Source organism: Ceratotherium simum, chromosome 17 (assembly GCF_057802395.1).
Source record: "Ceratotherium simum simum isolate JZ-2026a chromosome 17, ASM5780239v1, whole genome shotgun sequence".
NCBI lineage: Eukaryota > Metazoa > Chordata > Mammalia > Perissodactyla > Rhinocerotidae > Ceratotherium > Ceratotherium simum.
This window is the reverse complement of record NC_141916.1, coordinates 33,257,474-33,279,225: the sequence shown is the minus strand read 5'-3', so window position 1 is coordinate 33,279,225 and position 21,752 is coordinate 33,257,474. Positions and strand designations below refer to the sequence as shown.

At 37.2% G+C, this 21,752-nt stretch overlaps 1 protein-coding gene across 2 annotated transcripts in view; it reads left to right on the top strand.

Annotated features, from left to right (window-relative positions):
* The window catches only part of FAR2 (fatty acyl-CoA reductase 2), a 150,912-nt gene that overhangs the window by 92,215 nt on the left and 36,945 nt on the right, over positions 1-21,752 (top strand). For both annotated transcript variants that reach the window (XM_087442624.1, XM_004435487.3), the window contains exons 3-4: positions 14,175-14,350; positions 17,338-17,517. In XM_087442624.1, the coding sequence (XP_087298750.1) occupies positions 14,175-14,350; positions 17,338-17,517 (356 nt within the window). The remainder of the gene's footprint in view (positions 1-14,174; positions 14,351-17,337; positions 17,518-21,752) is intronic.

The window sequence follows — 21,752 nt, the reverse complement described above, 5'->3', positions numbered from 1 at the left end:
CAATGAACACAGAGGTGCATGTATCTTTACGCATTGGTGTTTTCAGGTTCTTTGGATAAATACCCAACAGTGGAATAGCTGGATCATATGGTAGTTCTATCCTTGATTTTTTGAGGAATCTTCATACTGTTTTCCATACTGGCTGCACCAGTTTGCACTCCCACCAGCAGTGTATGAGACTCTACATCCTCTCCAACACATGTTGTTTCCTGTCTTGTTAATTATAGCCATTCTGATGGGGGTGAGGTGATATCTCATTGTAGTTTTGATTTGCATTTCCCTGATAGTTAATGGTTTTGAACATATTTTCATGTGTCTGTTGCCATCTGTATATCTTCTTTGGAGAAATGTCTGTTCAGGTCTTTTGCCCATTTTTTAATTGGGTTGTTAGTTTTTTTGTTGTTGAGATGTATGTGTTCTTTATATATTTTGGAGATTAAGCCCTTATCAGATGTATGGTTTGCAGATATCTTCTCCCAATTGTTAGGTTGTCTTTTCATTTTGTTGATGGTTTCCTTTGTTGTGCAGAAGCTTTTTAGTTTGATGTAGTCCCATTTGTTTATTTTTTCTATTGTTTCTCTTGCCCGGTCAGACATGGTGCTTGAAAATATGTTGCTAAGACCAATGTCGAAGAGTGTACTGCCTATGTTTTCTTCTAGAAGTTTCATAGTTTCAGGTCTTACATTCAAGTCCTTAATCCATTTGGAGTTAACTTTTGTGTATGGTGTAAGGTAAGGGTCTACTTTCATTTTTTTGCATATGGCTATCCAGTGTTCCCAACACCATTTGTTGAAGAGACTTTCTTTTCTCCATTGTATGTTCTTGGCTCCTTTGTCAAAGATTAGCTGTCCATAGATGTGTAGGTTTATTTCTGGGCTTTCGATTCTATTCCATTGATCTGTGTGTCTGTTTTTGTGCCAGTACCATGCTGTTTTGGTTATGATAGCTTTGTAGTCTATTTTGAAAACAGGGAGTGTGATACCTCCAGCTTTGTTCTTTTTCTCAGGATTCCTTTAGCTATTCAGGGTCTTTTGTTGTTCCATATAAATTTTAGGATTCTTTGTTCTATTTCTGTGAAAAATGTTGTTGGAACTTTGATAGGGATTGCATTGAATCTATAGATGGCTTTAGGAAGTATGGACATCTTAACTATGTTAATTCTTCCAATCCAAGAGCACGGAATATCTTTCCATTTCTTTGTGTCTTCTTCAATTACTTTCAGCAATGTTTTATAGTTTTCCGTGTACAGCTCTTTTACCTCTTTGGTTAAGTTTATTCCTAGGTATTTGATCCTTTTTGTTGCAATTGTAAATGGGATGGTATTCTTAATTTCTCTTTCTGCTACTTCGTTGTTAGTGTATAGAAATGCAACTGATTTTTGCATGTTGATTTTGTATCCTGCAACTTTACCATATTCGTTTATTACTTCTAAAAGTTTTCTGGTGGATTCTTTAGGGTTTTCTATATATAAAATCATGTCATATGCAAATAGTGAGAGTTTCACTTCTTCCTTTCCAATTTGGATCCCTTTTATTTCTTTCTCTTGCCTGATTGCTCTGTCTAGGACTTCCAGTACTATGTTAAATAGGAGTGGTGACAGTGGGCATCCTTGTCTGGTTCCTGTTCTTAGAGGGATAGCTTTCAGTTTTTCACCATTGAGGATGATATTAGCTATGGGTTTCTCATATATGGCCTTTATTATGTTGAGGTACTTTCCTTCTATACCCATTTTATTCAGAGTTTTTATCATAAATGGATGCTGTATCTTGTCAAATGCTTTCTCTGCATCTATTGAGATGATCATGTGATTTTTATTCTTCATTTTATTAATGTGGTGTATCACGTTGATTGATTTGCCAATGTTAAACCATCGCTGCATACCTGGAATAAATCCCACTTGATCATGGTGTATAATCTTTTTAACGTATTGTTGTATGCGATTTGCTAGTATTTTGTTGAGGAGGAATGAAATTTAAAATTCACTTCCTCAGTCACATTAGCCACATTTCAAGTAGTCAATAGCCACATGTGGCTAATGGCTATTTTATTGAACAGAGCAGGTATAGAACATTTCTGTTATCACAGAAAGTCTTATTAGCATAGATCTAGATGATTATCTTGTATAGAAAGAACATATTGTGATTCAGATTTCCATGCTACTCATCATTTTTATTAATTCTACAAACATTTGCTGAAGCGCTTACTATGTATCGAGTGTATGCCAGGCACAAAGAATATCAAGACAAAAAAGAACGTAGCCAAGTCAAGTGGTAGATACAGTCATGTGAAACATGATTGCAGTGCAACATGAGTTCTCCAGAGAGAGGAGAGCAAAAGGTAATCAAAGCAGAAAGAATCAGACTGGCAAATGCATGAATGCTGTGGTGTGTTTGGGAAACTCTGGGTGACTTATTTGGCCCCAAACAAATGAGATAAAGGACTAGAAAGATATGCTGAGGCCAGATCATGAAAGACTACAATTATATCAGTTAGGTTGCTTTCAGCTGGAAGAAAACTCAGTTGAAACTGGCTTGAAAAACAATGATAGTATATTGGTTGTGCAATGGAAAAAATCCAGGACTACACTCTACCGTGATGAGCAATTATGACTCAACTAGGGTTCTGGCTGCATTGATCTGTGACTCTCTCAGCTCTGCCATTTTGTTCTAGCTTTATCCCCATTACAAATAAGATGGTTGTTATAGTTTCAAGTTTCATGTACATATATGGCAATCTTTGTGTGAAGAGAAGCAGGATCTCCCTGGAGCTCTCTCTCAAGATTGATGAAACCTCTTTTCTAGACACCCTCAACAAATTTCCCCTTACATCTCATTAGCCTGAGTGAGGTTACAGGTCCATTTTCTGAACCAACCCCTGTGGCCTGAGGTATGCCGTGTACTGATTTGTTCAGAAACTCCAGATCTAAGCCAGTCACTGGCCAGGGAGTAAGAGTGCACTTAGATCTGTAAGCCTTTCCCTAGTGCTGGAGTGAGATCATCTCCCGAGGCGCAGTGACCAGTGAAGAAGAGAGACCCTCTGAATGATAATCCAGATAATTATCAAGAGATGGAGGAATGGATGTTAGGAACTAAGCATCCTGAGAAGAGCATGGTTTCAGGAGTCAGACAGACCTGAGTTGGTGTCCTCTCCCCACTACCACTGAGTAGTGAGCCTTTACATAACTGAGCCTCGGTTCCCAAATAGGGAGACTAATGGTCATTGTCTTTTGCTCTGTTGTGAGATGTAAATAGTTAATACCGGAAGGGCACTTAGAATAGTGCCTGGACCATGACAAGGGTTTGGCAAATATTAGCTTTATTATCATTATTCAAATATGAGATTTTGAGCTTTATCTTTTAGGGGTCAGTGCTCCATTGAAGGTCTTTTTTGTTTTCTGACAGCTAGATGATTTCCTACCACTTAAATAATAATAGTAAAACAGTACTCAAGTGATGGAAAGATAGAAAGATGGAAAATGGGATAGATAATTGTTGGGTCAGCAATGAGTTTATTAGTTGAGTAATTGCAACAGAAACCACACTATCTGGCCCTTTACAGAAGAAGTTTGCCAAATCCTGGAATAGAGGATCAGAAAAATGCCTTCTGACACAGAACACCTAAACATGTAGACAAAATATGTTTTTATAAAATAATCTTAAAGCATAGCTGAGCTAGAGACAAAGCAAGAGCAGAGGCCACTATGAAAAATTAGCCACCTGGAAATTCTCAATAATCTTGGAGAGGACCTTGAATTGGGGGTGTAATCAGTCATAACTTAAATAAGGTTCAAGGAGACCCAAGCTGACTATGGATTAAAAAGGCAAAGTAGAATTTCTTTATGGGTTTTGTTAGTATAAAACACAAAATAATTGGCTTTTTACTTTGACTAATCCAAAACATACCCATCAATTGGTCATCTTTAATGCAGAGATAACTAAACTGGAGCTTGATGGTGACTTTAAAACCAAGAAAAACCCAACCAGAAGCCATTTGCCAAATTCTGAATTCTTAGGACTCTCTATTTCTAGCCCAGCAGATATCTTCCAATTGTAATTCTAAAACCTCTTCTCCAAATCTTTCAAGATGGCCCTACTTGTATCAAGTGCAGCATACAAAGTTAGCTCTCTGTGAGCAATCAGTCTTATCTACCCACCCCTTTGCTAAGCCTTCCTTCGCATAAGCTCCTAAATTCAACCTCAGAATAAAACATATTTTTCTTTTGTCATTAAAAGTCTATCTTCTGCCTCAAAGAGACTTTGCTGTCATAGTAAAACTATTGAAGATATACGTGAGTGTTTTAAAACAGAACAATTGATCAAAATGCTCAAGAAATTTAAATGTGGAAATTTCTTCTTAAGTCTCTATCTATTTCTGGTTCTGTAGCAAAGGCATTAATTGTATTTCCATAAATTTTTTACTTACTTGGTCAGATAGAACCACGCAAAATGAACAGAGCCAGGACTTCTACCTAAAAGAAGAATGATGTAGTTTAATATTTTTGCAACATTTATTTTAAAAATGAAAATATTCCATAGGAAGTCTGATTTTCCTCTATTTGGTTAGAATTTGGAGAGTAAAACTGTAAGCTGGTTATTCCAAACACGTGGGTCACCAGAACCCGCTCTCCAATTTAGGGTTATAATTAAAGGAACACACTCATAAAACTTTGATTTCCTAGTAATTCTATCTGCTTTTATGCTTTCCTAACTTCAGATTCAGTGAGAGTAAGAGAGTCTTAGGTTTGGCAAATAATATACCATTTGCTCAAATGTATTGGATTTGCCAAAACCAATAACATATTTATTATCCCAATTTTTTCCCTTTAACTTTTAAATCTAAAACCTTTTCGTTGTCATTGTTCTCACGTGTCACCACTGTGTCTTGTGCATCTGGCACAGTGCTTGACACTTAGTAGGTAATCAACCAAATTTGTTGAATGAACAAGTTGAACGCATTCCAGCTTCTCAGTGGTCTTGTCTGGGTCCAGGCCAGCTTTACTTCTACGGGATGGCCCCTCTCATCCTTGGCTTTTGCTTCAACATGAGAACTTTCCTGTCTGGGTTCGACCTCAGATTCTGCAAATATTTATGAAATGTCTCCTACGAATCAAGGCCCAGTCTACATTCTGCCATTTAACTTAATTCTGACACAGAGTGATGTAAGTGCAGGCATACCTTATTCCTAAGTAGGCCTGCTGTCGCTTTTAAGCAGTATTTCCCTCCAGCCACACACAGTAATGCATCAATTCTGACTCACCTTAAGTAACACAGTGTTCTTCATAGTGGACTAATCATATCAGGTATCTGAAGCTTGGAAGTTTTTCTTTAAGACATAATAAATAAAAATGTTACCAGTTTGCCTGTGATTCCCACTACATCCCTAGGAAATATGGTCAAGAGAACATCTGCTCTATCCATCAAAACTCGTGCATCTGCTTCATTCCTTTCCTTTCCTGGTACGGACAGCTACCACCTGTCACTTCCTGTTTCTGTGTTTCAGGGGGAGACAATTAAGTGGGAGATGCTTTGGAAAGAAGGATATTTTTAATCCATTGGCCACATAGAGCTGAGGCTCAAGAATCAGAAGAGAGGATCAGTTTCCTCACATATGACTAGTTTCTTAACTATTTTCAGGGCACTTAAAGGAACATATCAAGGGAAGGAAAGGTGTCTGAATTAATGGCAGATTCTTGACGACTTTCTCACAAAGATCATTAAAGTGGCACTCTGAGAAAACAACCAGAGAAACACATAAATAACGTCCAAATACATTGACTGTAGTATTATTTATAGTAGCAAACACTAGAACCAATCTGAATATTCCACAATAGAGGAATGATTCAATAAACAATGATATATACCTGTGTTAGACAAGTATGCAGGCATTAAAACTCATATTTTATCGAATATTAAATGACGTGAGAAAATGCTTGTAATACATTCAGTGCAAAAAAAAAGTCATAAAATCATAATCTCAAGTAATGGCCCTAAATGCTAATGGGATCTTGAATCAATTTTATCTTTTGGCACTTCCAAATTTTCAAATTATAATTATAATGAGCGTGTTTACATTTATGGTGAGGAAAATAGCACCCCTTTCACAGTAAAAAATAAGACCGTGAACTTTTTCCAAAGTTTTCCGAATACAATTACATTGAACGTGTTTTACTTTTATAGTGGGGGAAAAAAACCCACTTTTTAAAACAGTAAATAAATAAGGCAGCAAAGCAATCATGAAATTTCCAAAATTATGTCAGTAGATATAAGTTCAGTTGATTTTTAGTTTTGAAACTGTTTATCAAAATTAAATAGTTTGACTTATTTTTTTATTAGTAATATGATTTCAAGTATTCAACATTGTTTTTTTTTTTTTTTTTTTGGTGTGGAAGATTAGCCCTGAGCTAATATCTGTTGCCAATCCTCCTCCTTTTGCTGAGGAAGATTGGCCCTGGACTAACATCCGTGCCCATCCTCCTCTACTTTATATGTGGGACACCTGCCACAGCACCACTTGATAAGTTGTGTGGAGGTCCTTGCCCAGGATCCGAACCTGAAACCCCTGGCTGCTGCACGAACCTCACCAGTATGGCACCAGGCCGGCCCCCTCAACATTGCTTTTAAAAAATCTCCTAGTTTCTTTCACAAAATCTGAGAAGCTTCTAAGGAAAGTAAGCTGGATTTCACGTGTTGAAATGTGAATGTGCTCACCATGCACCCATGCTATTCAGCTGTGGGTCCCCAGGGGGCCCAAGCTGGCTGCCTAGTCCTTACATTTGAAAAATGCCCTCATTTAATTATGAACCAACCAGCTTTCCATTGTAGCAAAAACAATTTTAGATAGAGAAATTGGTATTTTACTTACTTTGCTATCTTGAATATGGCTTTGCTTAACAAGACATGACAATTATCTGCCCCACTATAACAGATAATTGCAAATGAATCATTGAGTTGTGAAGTTCAAATAAATGTTGAGAGCATTTTGAGGTTCTTTAGTGCGTTAAAGATGTGTTTCTTTTTACAACAATCATATCCATTTATCATCTTAAATTGGTCACAATCTACTTTGAATCTTTAAGAAAATCGTAGGAAGACAATATCCATACCTAAAAAATAAAACTCCAAGTAGTTGAAATTATATTAAGAGTGAGGTAGTTAATTAAGAGTGATTGTGAGAATTTAAAAAATGTTTCATTGAGAGAATACCAAAAATGGTTGGGCTTTTCCTATTAAGCTATAGTGATCAGATAAGGGAAGGGTTACAATGAGATTATGCTGGGTTTGGAATGCATCATCTGAGAAGAACAAGCAAAATTCAGGGTTTCTAGGGAGGGGCAATCCTGTATGATGTCACCAGGAAGTGGATTTATAAACCAAGGCAGAGTTTGGCAGGTTGCACTGGATATTTCAAATCAACTTCTCAGGAAAAATGTGAATAACTCAATAAGCCCTAATTTGCCCCTGAGTTAAATCAACTTTGAAATACCCTGGAGACCTTTTCGTAATGAATCACGCAGGGTCACACTCTGGGCCCTCAGTTCACAGAATTGATTAGGTTTAAGACGATAGAAGAGAGTAACATTTTATAAAATAGTTTCTTGAATCTTTTTGCAAGACTGTCACTGTTTGCCAGTTTCTAGAAGACATTAGATAAATTAATCCCTAAGAGGAAAAATAATGCATTTAAACAAATGAACTTTAAACTAAAAAATTTACTTTGACCCAAATAACACCTGCAAAGAAAAGGCCAACCATCTGACCTTGTTGTGTATTAAGAAGCACCCAATAGAAATGTTAATTTTGTTTTATGTAAAAGTTCCTTGTTAATTTTCAAAGACTCTTTCATAAGGAAAAAAAGCGTTTTCACGTTTGGTCCAGGCTATCCTGTGTAAAATCTTGTTCTCAACTTCTGAAAATGAATTTCTGATTGACATTAATGATTCTGTTAAATCTCTATATAAGGCAAAAGCAAGTGGAAACAAAAGTTTGTTTTTTAAATTCCCAATGCAGGTTTTGTTCCATTACTACGTTTTATTTTTTCTAAGAAATTAATTATCCCACCAAAAGCAAGAGGCTTCTATAAACTTGAGACGACTAAAGGGAATATAATCTTGCCAGGAATTTAAGTTTCCTATGATTAACAAACACACACTTTTAAAAGAGTGTAACAGGTCTTTAGTTTGACAGTTACTCAACTCAGATTAGTTGAAGCATGTTAAGCCTCTCCCCATGGGCAATTTCCTTTCTTTTAAGGAAACAAAAACTAAAGAAATTGATTTAGTCCTGGGGATATACTAACAGTCCCAGAAACAGAAGCAATTTATTTTCTCAATCTCTTATTTTCTTTTATCATCCCATTCACTAGTTAATTCAATCACTGGCATGATTTCACATGTCGAGCTTCTTTCTTTCCTTTAAACTTTCTTCCAGTCACATCAAGTCTTTCTCACAGCTTCAAGTTGCCCATACTTATTTCACTCCAAAAGTCAACAAGCCACAGGACTCGACATGACTCTGGAATATATTCGGTTTTCACAGGTATCTGGATCACATGGTATAATCAGAAACCTTGGGATGACCCAACACACACACACACAGACACACAAACACATACACATAGAGCTGTCTGATTAGCAGCCTTTAAAAATGGAGTCTTGTTGTGGATGCGGAAAGGTAGTTTCACTATTACTAAGAACCTATTAAGTGGCAGGCACTATGCTAGGCATCTGATTTTCATTACCCTATTTAATCTCACAAAACTCTGTGGTATCCTATATCGCTACCACACAGGTGAGAAATTAATCCAAGAAAGTTGTCACCTATCCAAGGAAATGCCATGGAAGTGACAAAAAGCAGAATTTAAATGCAGTTCTCTTATCTCCAGAGCCCATGTTTTCCCCAGTGCATTGCATTGCCTCCCCTAAGAAACTGCTCCCTCTACACTCTGATTACCATGCACTGCTCTCCAGTTAGTATTTCTCCCAATGATGACAACTTCATTAGGAAGGTAAAACTATGGCCACTTCTGGATTAGTATCATCACTTTTCCCATCTGTTAGCATGGATAATGCAAAGATGCCACCTGTTCTGCTGGAAAGTAGAAATAATCTTAAGACTCATCTCCGTCTTCCTAGGTACCCTAGCTCCTTTCTGGCCCAGATACTTATTCTCAAAGAACTCTGTGAAAATGACCTTGGGGAACAAAGCATAACAAGATGAAGAATTGAACATTGTGTCACCTTTAGCATTTATTATAGATTCTTATGCAAAGTGAACTGAAATTTTTTTAATGCAAAATTGTTTTTAAGAATAGCAGAAAATAACTGCATCATTAGTTTTCTGAGATCACAGAATGAGATAGTCCAGGGATTGGCATTGTAGGTAAATATGCAGATGAAAACACTGAGGCACCAAGAGGTAACGTGCCCCAGTCACGCAGCTAATAAATGGCAGAAGTAGGATTCAAAGCCAGGCCTTCTGACTCCAAAGAGACAGAGATCTTTACAGCACACCAATGGCTCTCACCCTCAGTGGGTATCAGACTCACTAGAGAGCTTGTACAAAGTGCGGATGCCCAAGCTTCAACTCAGAACTGTTGAGTCAGAATCTCCAGAGTTTTCCTGAGTCAGAAGGTCTGAGGTTTTTGTTTTTTGATTTTTAAACAACTTCCCAGGCAAAATGCCAAACGCCAAAGTTTGATAACCAGGCTATTACACCATACTGCCTCTGGTCCTATAGAAATGACCCTCACTAAAGCAATAGAACTTCTAGGTTAATCCTCTATATCTTATGGCAGTTATTAGTGAACTAGCAAAATCCTAACCTTTTGTAAGTTTTTGTGATTCTTTACATTGGTATGATAGTTTTTTGCCTTAATTTACACGTACTTGTTTATGTTTAATTGTTCTCAACTTAGATTATATCCTTTCTTAGTAAGCCTTTCTTATTCAGATTCTAAATTGCAGAATTCGTTGATTTGCTTTTACTCAGCATTCTAAAATTTCTCTGATAAATATTATAGGCTCTTTAGGACACCAGATATTCCACAGAGATTGCCCTTTAGTTTAAGGGACTTTAACTTTTTTTCCCGAAGTAAAAATATTAAGCAAATTTTGGTGGGTTATTGGAACTAAATGATATAGTAATATTTGAAGAGATGGACTCAGTAAACTGAATAAAGATCAAAGACTCTCATGATTATTAAAGATATGATTATTTTCAATGATCTCCAGGAAGTAGTGACCAAATCTCCTGTGGATACCTCCCAAGTGAGGTCATGTGGATAACAAGTCGATTGCAGAAGTCCAAGTTCAAGACCTCTCCATTGTTTCAAAAGCATAACATAAATGTCATGCCCCCATCTCTTGCCCAATTCCTGCTTCTAATAAAAATGTGGTCTTAGTGTCTGGCTGCAGAAGTCATGCCCAAGGAGTTTATTGAATCCAAAAATTTCTCTTTCTGGTTTTGTCATTCTGCTGAGTATTCTTACTCAGGATTTGCAAAGTTTCTCTCTTGCCTCTGGGCTATAAATAACTATTGTCATAAATAGAATAGTCTCTCGTGTTTAAAAACAAATTGAGAGAGAAATATTTGCCTATGTAATGTCAAATCAGTGGAACACTCCTAGACTTTCCGAGAGAAATGTAGAGGTTTGTTATTAGTTTGAAATGCTTAGTTCACCTCCCAGCTGTTATCTGTCAGTGACCACGGACAGTCCTGCTCCCATCAAGAGTACTGTTTCATAAAATGGAAAAGCAGCAGTCCCTCTGCTTGAGTTTTCATAAATGGCTGTAGTTACTCAACTCTACCTTCTCGGTCCTATGCCATTAAAGAAAGAATATATGAGAAGGAATATGATAAACCCTTAGAATCTAAAATAATTATATGAAGTTCGTTATTGGTGGACCTTCAATGAAATTTTTGAAATTATATTTTTTCTTCACTCATTTTTAATCCATCTATTTTTTCTTACCTTTAATTAATGTCTCGTATTAGCAAAAGAAAAAAAAGAGCTGGTGTCTACTGAGATCCATTTGCCTCATTTCATCTGTCCTTCATTCTTGTTATTATTACAAAAGAAGGGAGTCTGCTCTGAGGCTTTCCAGCTCCTTGACAGTTAATACCCAGGACCCAAGGGAACACTTTGTGTCTTCTTTTAGTAGTAAATATCTGCTGTCTCTCATCCCACCAATGAAGAAGAGTGAGTAACCAAACAACTTCAGGAATCAAGCTCCCATTTACGGTTCTATTACTCTTCTTACAGTAGTTAATTTCAATTCAACAAGCAAAATTGGAGTCTTTTCAATGAACTGGGTGCTGTCGAGCATAAAGATAAACAAGAATCAAGGAGTTTACAAACCAGAGGGGGAAATTTAAGCCCTGACTTTAAAAATGGAGAATTTTCAGAGTCAGTGTTTCTTCAAGTATGGTACCCAGACCGTCAGACCTATCTGTGTGGCTGGTTAAGAAATACAATTTCTGGGTTACATACCAAACCTGCTGAATCAAGATCTCTGAGAGTGGAGTAAGGAAATCATTTTAACTGGTTCCCAGATATTTTGTATGCCTACACAGTTTGAAAAACACTCATGTCTTATAACTGCCCTGGGCAGTTACAGAGAGAAATCAATCATACACAGTTGCTCAGCAGCAGTTATCCATGTTAACACTCCAACTAGAAAAGTTCTCATCTTCTGGTCAGTTAAAATCAACTAGAGAACTTGATGTGAAATGCAAACTCCTGGCTATGCCTCAGTAATTTCTTATTTAGAAGGTATGGGATGGGACCCAGGAATATACATTTTTAATATGCATCCTAGTGATTCCAATGCAGTTCGCATGGTGGATAACACTTTAAAAAGCACTGACCTGTTGGCTGGCAGTTGGCTGTAGTCTCTAGCATTCTATAAATAGAATGGATGTGAAAGATCCATAGAATGGAATAGAAAGGATGTGGCAACATTTAAAGAGTATTAGTTTGTTAGAAGCTATAGCAGTATGGTGAGACTCCAGACACAGAAAGTCATATTATTAGGAATGGGTAATAGAGTAAACTGGAACTCTTATTTAGCACTGTAGTTGGAATTGATGCAGCCAATTCATTGATTTTATTTTGGCTGACCATAATCAATACCATCTGGATCAGAAAACTTAGATTTTTTTTTCAATTGCACTATGTTCATTCAGATATGCTCTCCCATTTGAAAATATAAATCAATAAGTAGAATGTAGATCGGGACATTATTTCCATAACAGTAATTATCTCCTAAAATAGGAATGCTGTAAATCGGTGTCTTGGTGCTGTTCAACATCGATCAGGTTGTCTGAAGGTAGAATATGGTATAACAGTGTTCTTTGCCTTTAAAGTCACCAAAACCAAAGGCAAGAGAAAATGTATGTATGGCAGCGTACGTCATATGTGAGGAACCCCATTGCTAGAAGGGTGGACACTGACGTCATCCTCCACTTCTTGCTCTCAAGCAGCCAAAAATTATCACAGGCCAGAGTCAAAGACACCACAGAATCCTAAATAAATTTCCCGTGAGTAAAATCTATCACGCAGACTCAAAAAAGATCCTTCTACAAATTCAACTAATAACAAAGAGAGAAATTGTACAAATTTTAGATAAACATATCAAAAAATATCCAATATGTGTTTGTTGTACAATGAACATGAACTACAAGAAGGAAAACATTTGACTATGAAAGCAAATATTTTTCAGGCTATGATTCATCAAGATTAGAAGAGCTGTTAAATATCATTCTGGAAGAGCCAGAATGACCTTTGTTGAGAATGTCTCTCAGATGCTTTATCGACCTTCTCAATCCCAGACATCAAAAAAGTACTGAAGATTGACCTAACTTCCAAATTATTTTCAGAATTATAGTAACACCCCACTGACCCTATAGTGCAGAAAAATGGTACCTCAGAGACAGAAGTATATTAACTTGCCAGGACAATATATGGATTCAACTCTCTTCCACAGTCACTCTTACTGAATTCCCAGGATGGCCTCTGAACATGGTCTTGCCTAGTACAAATGAGACATGATTTCTCTGACTATCTGAGGTCAATTTCTTAGTGCCTAATAAAAAAGCCCGGGGTAGCTCTCTAATGGAGAGAAAAGGCTGCTACTAAGGATTGAGGAAATAATGAAAATTCGTCTGTGGTTAAAGGGGAGAAGAGGGCTGTCTCTGCCACTTCACTATGATTAAAACCACAGATTTATTTTCTCTCCTCTTAACCTTTCTAAACATTTAGCCTTACTTTCCTTTTCCTCACTGTTAACATACCATGCCAATATTACAGTAAAATTCCATTTTATCAAAATAGGTTGGAACCAAGATCATTTTATTAAAATCATATTTTCTGAGAAAATGGAAAATACCAATTTAATCTAAGAACTTCCATGTGAAGGGGAAAGTAGAGACTCCAATCCATCTGAATAATTGTAATAAAAGCTAAAACTGCCACCACCTCTTTCTTTTTTCTTGTATAAATTAGAATATTAAAAAAATCAATTAAAATCCCATAAAAAGTACATGAGCTCATGTAATTCTCTTACTAGACAATAACTGCCATTTATATTAGAATGAGATTATATAAAATTTTTATTTGTTTTACTTCTTAAAAATTTGCTTGATTTGTTATTTATTTTCCAATTATGTTTGTGCTGCTAAAATGTCTCGTTGATCTGGGCCAGTTAAACAAGTTGTTTCTAACCTGTGCTCATGAGCCCTCCTTTGTAAAGGCTGGTAATTTGTAAAGGCTGTGTAAATGCTGGTAATTTTGCACTGAAAACAATATTTCCCAGTGAAAAATGGAAAGTCACCATGTATAAACACGAAGCTGCCTTACAGGGGACAAGAAGATGGAGCAGGATATGAATGACTTACGTTCACTCCTTCACGCCGCAGAAACAGCTCAAAACACGCTCCTTCCTGGTTTTTGGAACTGAAGTTCAAATGTTTATCAGATGAAAAGGAGCAGGAATTATACTAAGCTGACTTTGAATTGCATGAAATAAAGCAAATGGCTCTTGAGTAGATGCCTTCTTTGAGTGACATTAGTACACCTAAAATCAGTCTTTGAGAATTATAATGAAACAAGTCAGTGAAAACAAGAACAATGTGATGGTGATGATGATCTCTGTATATTGATTTATATTTATGTTTTAGCTCTTTGAAAAAGTCAAAGAAGTTTGTCCACATGTGCATGAGAAGATCAGAGCTATCTCTGCAGATCTCAATCAGAGCGACTTTGCCATCAGCAAGGAGGACACGCAGGAGCTTCTCTCCTGCACAAACATCGTCTTCCACTGTGCCGCCACTGTACGCTTTGACGACCATCTGAGGTACATTCCCATTTCCCTCTCGTGGCTTCTATGTATACGTGGTGTGCACCCATGTCTGTCTAAGTTTCTTTATGGTTTCTGTTAAAAAACAAAGATGTATTCTCAATGAAAAAAGAATACAAAGGAGTAAAACTTCTTCAAAATCTTACCATCCAGAGATAACCCTTTCATATTGTGGAGAACATCCATTCTGGCATTTCTTTATGCAGCCATAATAAAACAGATTTATGTTCAATTTTACAAAAAAAATGGCATCATATTGAGAATGATGTTTTGCAAGCTGCTCAATTATATTTTTGGATATCTTTCATTGTCAATAAATGTTCTATTATAATTTGTAATGACTACTTGACATTCCATTGTACATAATTGTCTGTAATACACTCAACCAGTTCTGTATTGATGGACATTTTTTGGATTGTTCTAGTTTTTCACTATTATAAACAATTCTGAATGAACATCTCTGTGCATATGTTTTTTTTTATACCTTTGGGCGCGTTCCCTTTTGGGTAAGTTCCCAGAAGTAGAATTGTCAGATATGTACCAGATGTGCCCAGGTTATGAACAGCTTACATTTTGACATGTGATCCTAAATTGCTTTTCCAAAAGGTGGAATCCATTTACACTGTCCCTATGCACATGAATCTCATGTCTGACATGAACAACACTGTATTATAATGTTTTAATTCTATTTAACATTGTCAATATGATAATGCAAATGGCATTGCATCTTTCGATTTTTATTTATTTGATAATTAGAAAGGTTGAAGATGTTTAAATGCTTATTGGCATTTTATTCTTTTGTGAAATGCCTATTCATGTTCCTTACCTATTTTTTTCTTGAAACATTTTTTTCTTGTCAATTTTAAAACTTCTTGGAAGAGTTAGCATATTAACTCTTTTATAAAGTTCAAAATGTTTTAATAGTTCATCATTTGTCCTCAACTGTTTTTATTCTTTATGCAGTTATTTATAATTTCTTCCAGTATTTTTGTTTTATTTTTACATTTAAATCTCTGACTCATTTAAAATTTATTTAGCTATAAAGAGGAATAGTCAGGAAACTTCTGTAAAAAGAAGAGTAGTGTAGGTGTTAATGTACAGTAACTTTTTAAAACATTTCTAACAGATGGTCACTTCTTAAATGACATTTATTAAATGATTTATTTTCACTCTTTATTTGAAAGGAAACTCTTACAATATATTAAATTCCCATTTTTGAACTCTTTATTTTCTTCCATTAATTAGGCTTTCTCTTCCAGTACCACAGTATTTTAATTACTGTAATTTTTATTTTATTAGGGAAGTATACACACATCATTCTCTTTTTATAGATTTTCCTGACTAGTCTCACTTATTTACATTCTTGATTAAACTTGGAATAATTTTGCCAAGTTTTTAAAAGTGTTGAGAGTTTGATTGGGATTACCTTGAATATGTAGATTCATTTAGAAAAACATATTTAAAACATTGGTTCTTCCTGTCCAAGAACCATATATGTCTTTCTATTTATTCAATTTTTCTGTTCTGACCCTTAATGAAGTTTTATGGTTTTCTTTATATAGAGCCTATTCATTTATTATTAATTTGATATGTTTTTTAAATGTTTGAATGTGTGCTTTTCTTCCATTTTACTCTCTGATTTTTATTTGTATAGTTGCTGTTTTCCAGATATACAATTATATAATCTGATAGTGATTTTCCTGACTGTCTTTACAATGTTAGATCTGATCATTAGTTTTATTTTCCTCTCTAATGACAAGGCTGGAACTTCAGAGCACTGTGAAGCAGTAGTGGTGTTGTAGACATCGTTCTTGCCCTGACTTGAAAAGCAGTGCTCAACTTTCACCATTAAGCATGATTGTTGTTGTTAGTGCCATGGAGTTGATTCCGACTCCTAGCTTCCCTGTGGACAGCAGAGCGGAACCCTGCCCGGTCTTTTTCGCCATCCTCTCACCTTCTAGCGCTATATCAGACAATAGTTCGCTGCTATTCAAAGGGTTTTCATGGCCAATTTTTTTGGAAGCGGGTGGCCAGGTCCTTCTTCCTAGTCTGTCTAGTCTGAAAGCTCCTCTGAAACCTGTCCACCATGGGTGACTCTGCTGGTATTTGAAATACCAGTGGCATAGCTTTCAGCATCACAGCAACACGCAGCTGCCACAGGATGACAACCGACAGACAAGTGGTGTGGTTCCCTGACCTGGAAATGAACCCTGGATGCTGTGGTGAGAGCGCCAAATCTTAACCACCAGATCTCCCGGGCTGGCTATTAAGCATGATACAGGATAACACATTGATATATATATATTTTAAAAATTTGATTGGAAATGGATATTGAATGTCATTTTTCAACTTTTCAAAATATATATAGATGATCATATAGTTTTTCTCTTTTTGAATTAAATTACATTAATAGGTTTCCTAATATTGTATAAACCATGTATTTCTGGAAAGAACTATTTCATTGTTATCACATATTGTGTTTATGTGGCTTTCTATTCTATTAGCTAAAATTTAGGATTTTGACATCAATTTTCATGTCTGACCTGGACCTTTGCATTAGAAACTTATAATTCTCATTCTATATCCACTGTTGCTCTCCTCCAATTTATTTAAATTTTCCAACTTCTTGAATCGATGCTTAATTTACATATTTTTGTTCTTTTAATGGCTGCTTAAGTAGCTTCTTTATAAACTCAGAGGATTGTGATTTTTTTCCTTCCAGTTGTTTTTAGAACCATGACTTCTAAATGCAATATGCACAAATGCTTCAATGAATAAGATTTATGTGCACAGGATACATCACCCACATATAACACGTTCCAAGTGTCACATAACTGTGTAGTCATGACTCATACTTTTCTTCCTGGTCCTTTGAGGCAGCCACAAAAATCAGATGGCTCTGCCAGTGACTGGAGTAGGTGACGTACAGCAAGGCAGGATGCTGAGTGGCCTCAATGTGTCTCCTTCCGCTTCATCTTCTCTAGACATGCCGTGCAACTAAACGTCGCTGCCACCCAGCAGCTCTTGCTTATGGCCAGTCAGATGCCAAAGCTCGAAGCCTTCATACATATCTCTACTGCCTATTCAAATTGTAACCTGAAGCACATCGATGAAGTCATCTATCCATGCCCTGTGGAGCCAAAAAAAATCATCGACTCCATGGAGTAAGTTGGGTCAAAGGAGGGGGTCAAGGGGTGGACAGATTGTTGTTCTCTTTGATTCTTTGTAGCCATTCGTTAATGAGGTAACGAAATGGGACACCTTGAAACAAAATGCTTTGCAAAGGTGCTAGCTTTAGCTACCCTGTCCTGCTAGTCCCTCCACGCCTAGAGGGATGGATGGGGAATACAGGTGTGCGGATGGGGTAGCACAGGGATAGAAAAACCCCACAGAACAGTTTTGTTAAATAGTTCAGGATTACATGAGGTCCACGGGAATACTTTACATAGAAGTGGTTTCTCACTTCTTAATGAACTCAGCATTGTCACGAGGTAAAGGAAGTACAGTATACAGTATAAAAGTTCAGGAAAACGGTTTTTGAGTCAGACTGACAAGGGTTTGACTTTAGGTTCTGCAGCTTACTGGCTGTGTGACCTTGAGCAAGTTCCTTGACCTCTCTGAGCTTCAGTTCCTTCATTGGTAAAACGGGGCTAACAGTAGCGCCTATCTTATAGTTGTAATGATAAATTGAGTTATATAAAGCAATTATTGCAGTGTTAAGAAGTGTTTAACAGCAGTTAATCAAAGGTTAATAGAGAAGAGAAATTCCTCCCAGATCTGGCAGAAGGAGTCAGTCTCTTGATTTACTCAGCCGAGATACACTTTTCTTACTGTCCTATTGTGCAGGAGACATAGTGTCTAGCAGTTTTCTCTTCTTGCCAACAAACAGGAACCACTTTCTTCTTAGGACATGGCCTAGGTCTCAGAATAAGTATGTTTCTGTTTTGTGCTTCGTTGTTCTTCTGCTCCATTTACCAAGTTTACCTTGATTTTTTTTCTTTTTTTAACTCCATAAAAAGTATTGCAGTGGAGAAAATAGACTATGTCACAATGAATTTGTCAGATTTTAATTTCATATGAACTGTATTTCTATTTAAGATATACTCTTTGAAATGAAGCCTTACCTAAATCAAGAAGTCATTCCTTTCGGGGCAAACATTTTTATCTCATGCAGCTCTGAGAATAGATATTTTTATCCGTCATTTAAAAATATCCAGGACAAAGAAGAATGAAAGTCATCTAAAGGAACTGGAGGTTACTTAAAGTTGCTAATAAGTGATGATTTGCTTAACTGGTGCAAAGGAACCTTTCAGAGTCCAGAGTTTGTCAGGAGAGTTGGAGAAAAGACATTCTGATGCCCAGAGTCGGTGCAGGCAAGTCGATGTGGAAAGCCTGGGAGCGTTTTCAGGGTGGAATTGGTTTGTCTGTCAGCTGCCCTCTGACCGTGTTGTCTCTGGTACACGCGGTGCTTACGTATCGCTACGCCCAGGAGAGGGAGGGCTAGACCCCCTTTGGTTCCAGACCCCGTCGCTGAGATTCCAGAGACTTCCCCCACTGTCGACCTCTGTAACACCTGACAGATGACAGGGCAATCTGAGGCAGCAAAGGAGTCTCTGCGAGTTCCCTGGGGAGAAGAGGTCGGAAACGAAGATTCAGTTCTCCCCCAGTGAGAGGCTGAACCAGGTGCTCCATACCACGGCCTCCCTCCCAAGCTGTGCAGACACTCAAGACCCTGCGAGTTCAAAGAAGAATAAACTCACCTCCCAGAGGAGGAGTTGATTTATCTTCAGGTATTCAGTACTTCCCAAAGTCCCCCGCTATATGTCAACTGGTGAAGGCAGGTCGTTGCTGTGTAATTTATGATCCAACTGTAATTGACATTTGCACAAAACTTACGTCTGTCTGTCATTTACTGCTCTCCAAGGAGAAGAGGTTTTTTAAAAAATACATAGCCAAACAGAAGTAGGAAAGAAATTATATTTGGTCTCAACAAAATACATTTTGAATGCAATTAAGGAACTAAGGTGTTTTTATAAAACAGCGAAAAAGTCCTATTCAAAATTTTATATTCAGGACCGCCTGTCCAGCCTCATCTCTCTCAGCCCTCCTTACATCTGTGCTGCAGTCACACTGAAGTAATTACTCTTCTCTCTCATACCTCTCTGCCTTTGCTTATGGTGGTTCTGTTTCTAGAGACTACTTCCACCTCTGTTTCCTCTGGTTAATTCCTACTCAAATGTCAAAGCTCTCCCCTGGAAGTCCTTGGGCTTAGGTGGCCTTCCCCAGTGCTCCCATAGTACCCCATGCTCATCTTTATCGTGGCTCTTAACACAGGTCTTTCTAACTATCTGGTTGTTTATCCATATTGTCCATTAGACAATGAGCTACTCAAAGGAAGAGAATGTCTCTTGATCCTCCTTGCTCTCCAGGCCAGCACATAAGAGGGACTCAAATATTTGCTGAGTGAATGAAGAGCTTTTGATGGAACTAGACGATCATTGTTTATACTATGCAGGTTGGGATTTTTGTTGTTCTTTGTTTAGACAAAAGCAAGAATAGATGACAGAATTCTATAGTAAGCTAATATTTTGGGATGTGAAGTCTTATGTGAAAAATACCTATATGCCCACATCTTACCCCTGTTTCTGATTGCCCATTTTTTCTTCTTAAACTTCAAATAAAACCTATGTGTTGATATGTGACCTAAAGCATAAGCAACAAAATCACAAATAAACAAGTGGGACCCCATCTAAAAAGCTTCTGCATAGCAAAAGAAAGCACACACAAAGTGAAAAGACAACCTTCAGAAAGAGAAAAAATATTTGCAAACCGTGTATCTTTTAAGGAGTCAATATTCAAAATATATAAGGAACTCATACAACTCAACAACAGAAAAGCAAATAACCCAATTAAGAAATAGACAAAGGACTGGAGTAGACATTTCTTCAACAAAGATATACAAGGCCAACAAGTACGTGAAAAGATGCTCAGCATCACTAGTCATTAGGGAAATGCAAATTAAAACCACAATGAGGGGCCGGCCCCGTGGCTTGGTGGTTAAGTGTGCGCGCTCCGATGCTGGCGACCCGGGTTCGGATCCCGGACGCGCACCGAGGCACCACTTCTCCGTCCATCCTGAGGCCGAGTCCCACATACAGCAACTAGAAGGATGTGCAGCTATGACATACAACTATCTACTGGGGCTTTGGGAGGAAAAAAAATAAATAAATAAAATCTTAAAAAAAAAAAAAACAAAAAACCACAATGAGAGATCACCTCATGCCTGTTAGAGTGGCCATCATCAAAAAGACAAGAGGGAAATGCTGGTGTGACTCTGGAGAAAAGGGAACCCTTGTGCACTCTCGGTAGGATTGTAAACTGGTACAGCCACTATGGAAAGCAGTATGGAGGATCTTCAAAAAATTAAAAATAAAACTACCATATGATCCAGCAATTCCACTTCTGAGAATATATCCAAAGGAAATGAAAACACTAACTCCAAAAGATATCTGCACCCCCATGTTCATTGCAGCATTATTTACAATAGCAAAGACATGGAAACAACCTAAGTGTTCATCAATGGGTGAATGGATTGAGAAGTTTGGAATGTATATATATATATACAATGGAATACTATTCAACCATAAAAAAGGAGGAAATCCTACCATTTGCAACAACATTGATGAACCTTGAAGGGATTATGCTAAATTAAATAAGTCAGACAGAGAAAGACAAATACTGTATGATCTCACTTATATGTGGAATCTAAAAAAAAGCAAACATGGGGCCAGCTCTGTGGCTTAGCGGTTAAGTGCCCGTGCTTTGCTACTGGCGGCCCAGGTTCGGATCCCTGGCATGCACAGACGCACCGCTTGTCAGGCCATGCTGAGGTGGCGTCCCACACACAGCAACTAGAAGGATGTGCAACTATGACATGCAACTATCTACTAGGGCTTTGGGGAAAAAAAGGAGGAGGATTGGCATTTGATGTTAGCTCAGGGCCAGTCTTCCTCAGCAAAAAGAGGAGGATTGGCATGGATATTAGCTCAGGGCTGATCTTCCTCACAAAAAAAAAAAAAAAACCCAGCATCAAACTCACAGAAAAAGAGGTCAGACTTGTAGTTACCAGAGGCAGGGTGGTGGGGAGAGTGGGTATTGGAGGAAGGTGGTCAAAAGGTACAAACTTCCAGTCATAAGATAACTAAGTACTAGGGATGTAATATACAGCATGATGACTACAACTAACACTGATATATGATACATGGGAAAGTTAAGAGAGTGAATCCTAGGAGTTCTCATCACAAGCAGAAAACTTTTTTCCTTTTTTCTTTTTTTTTTTTTTAAATATCTTACAATTTTATTTGTCAATTGTACCTTAATTAAAAAAAAAAGAAAGAAA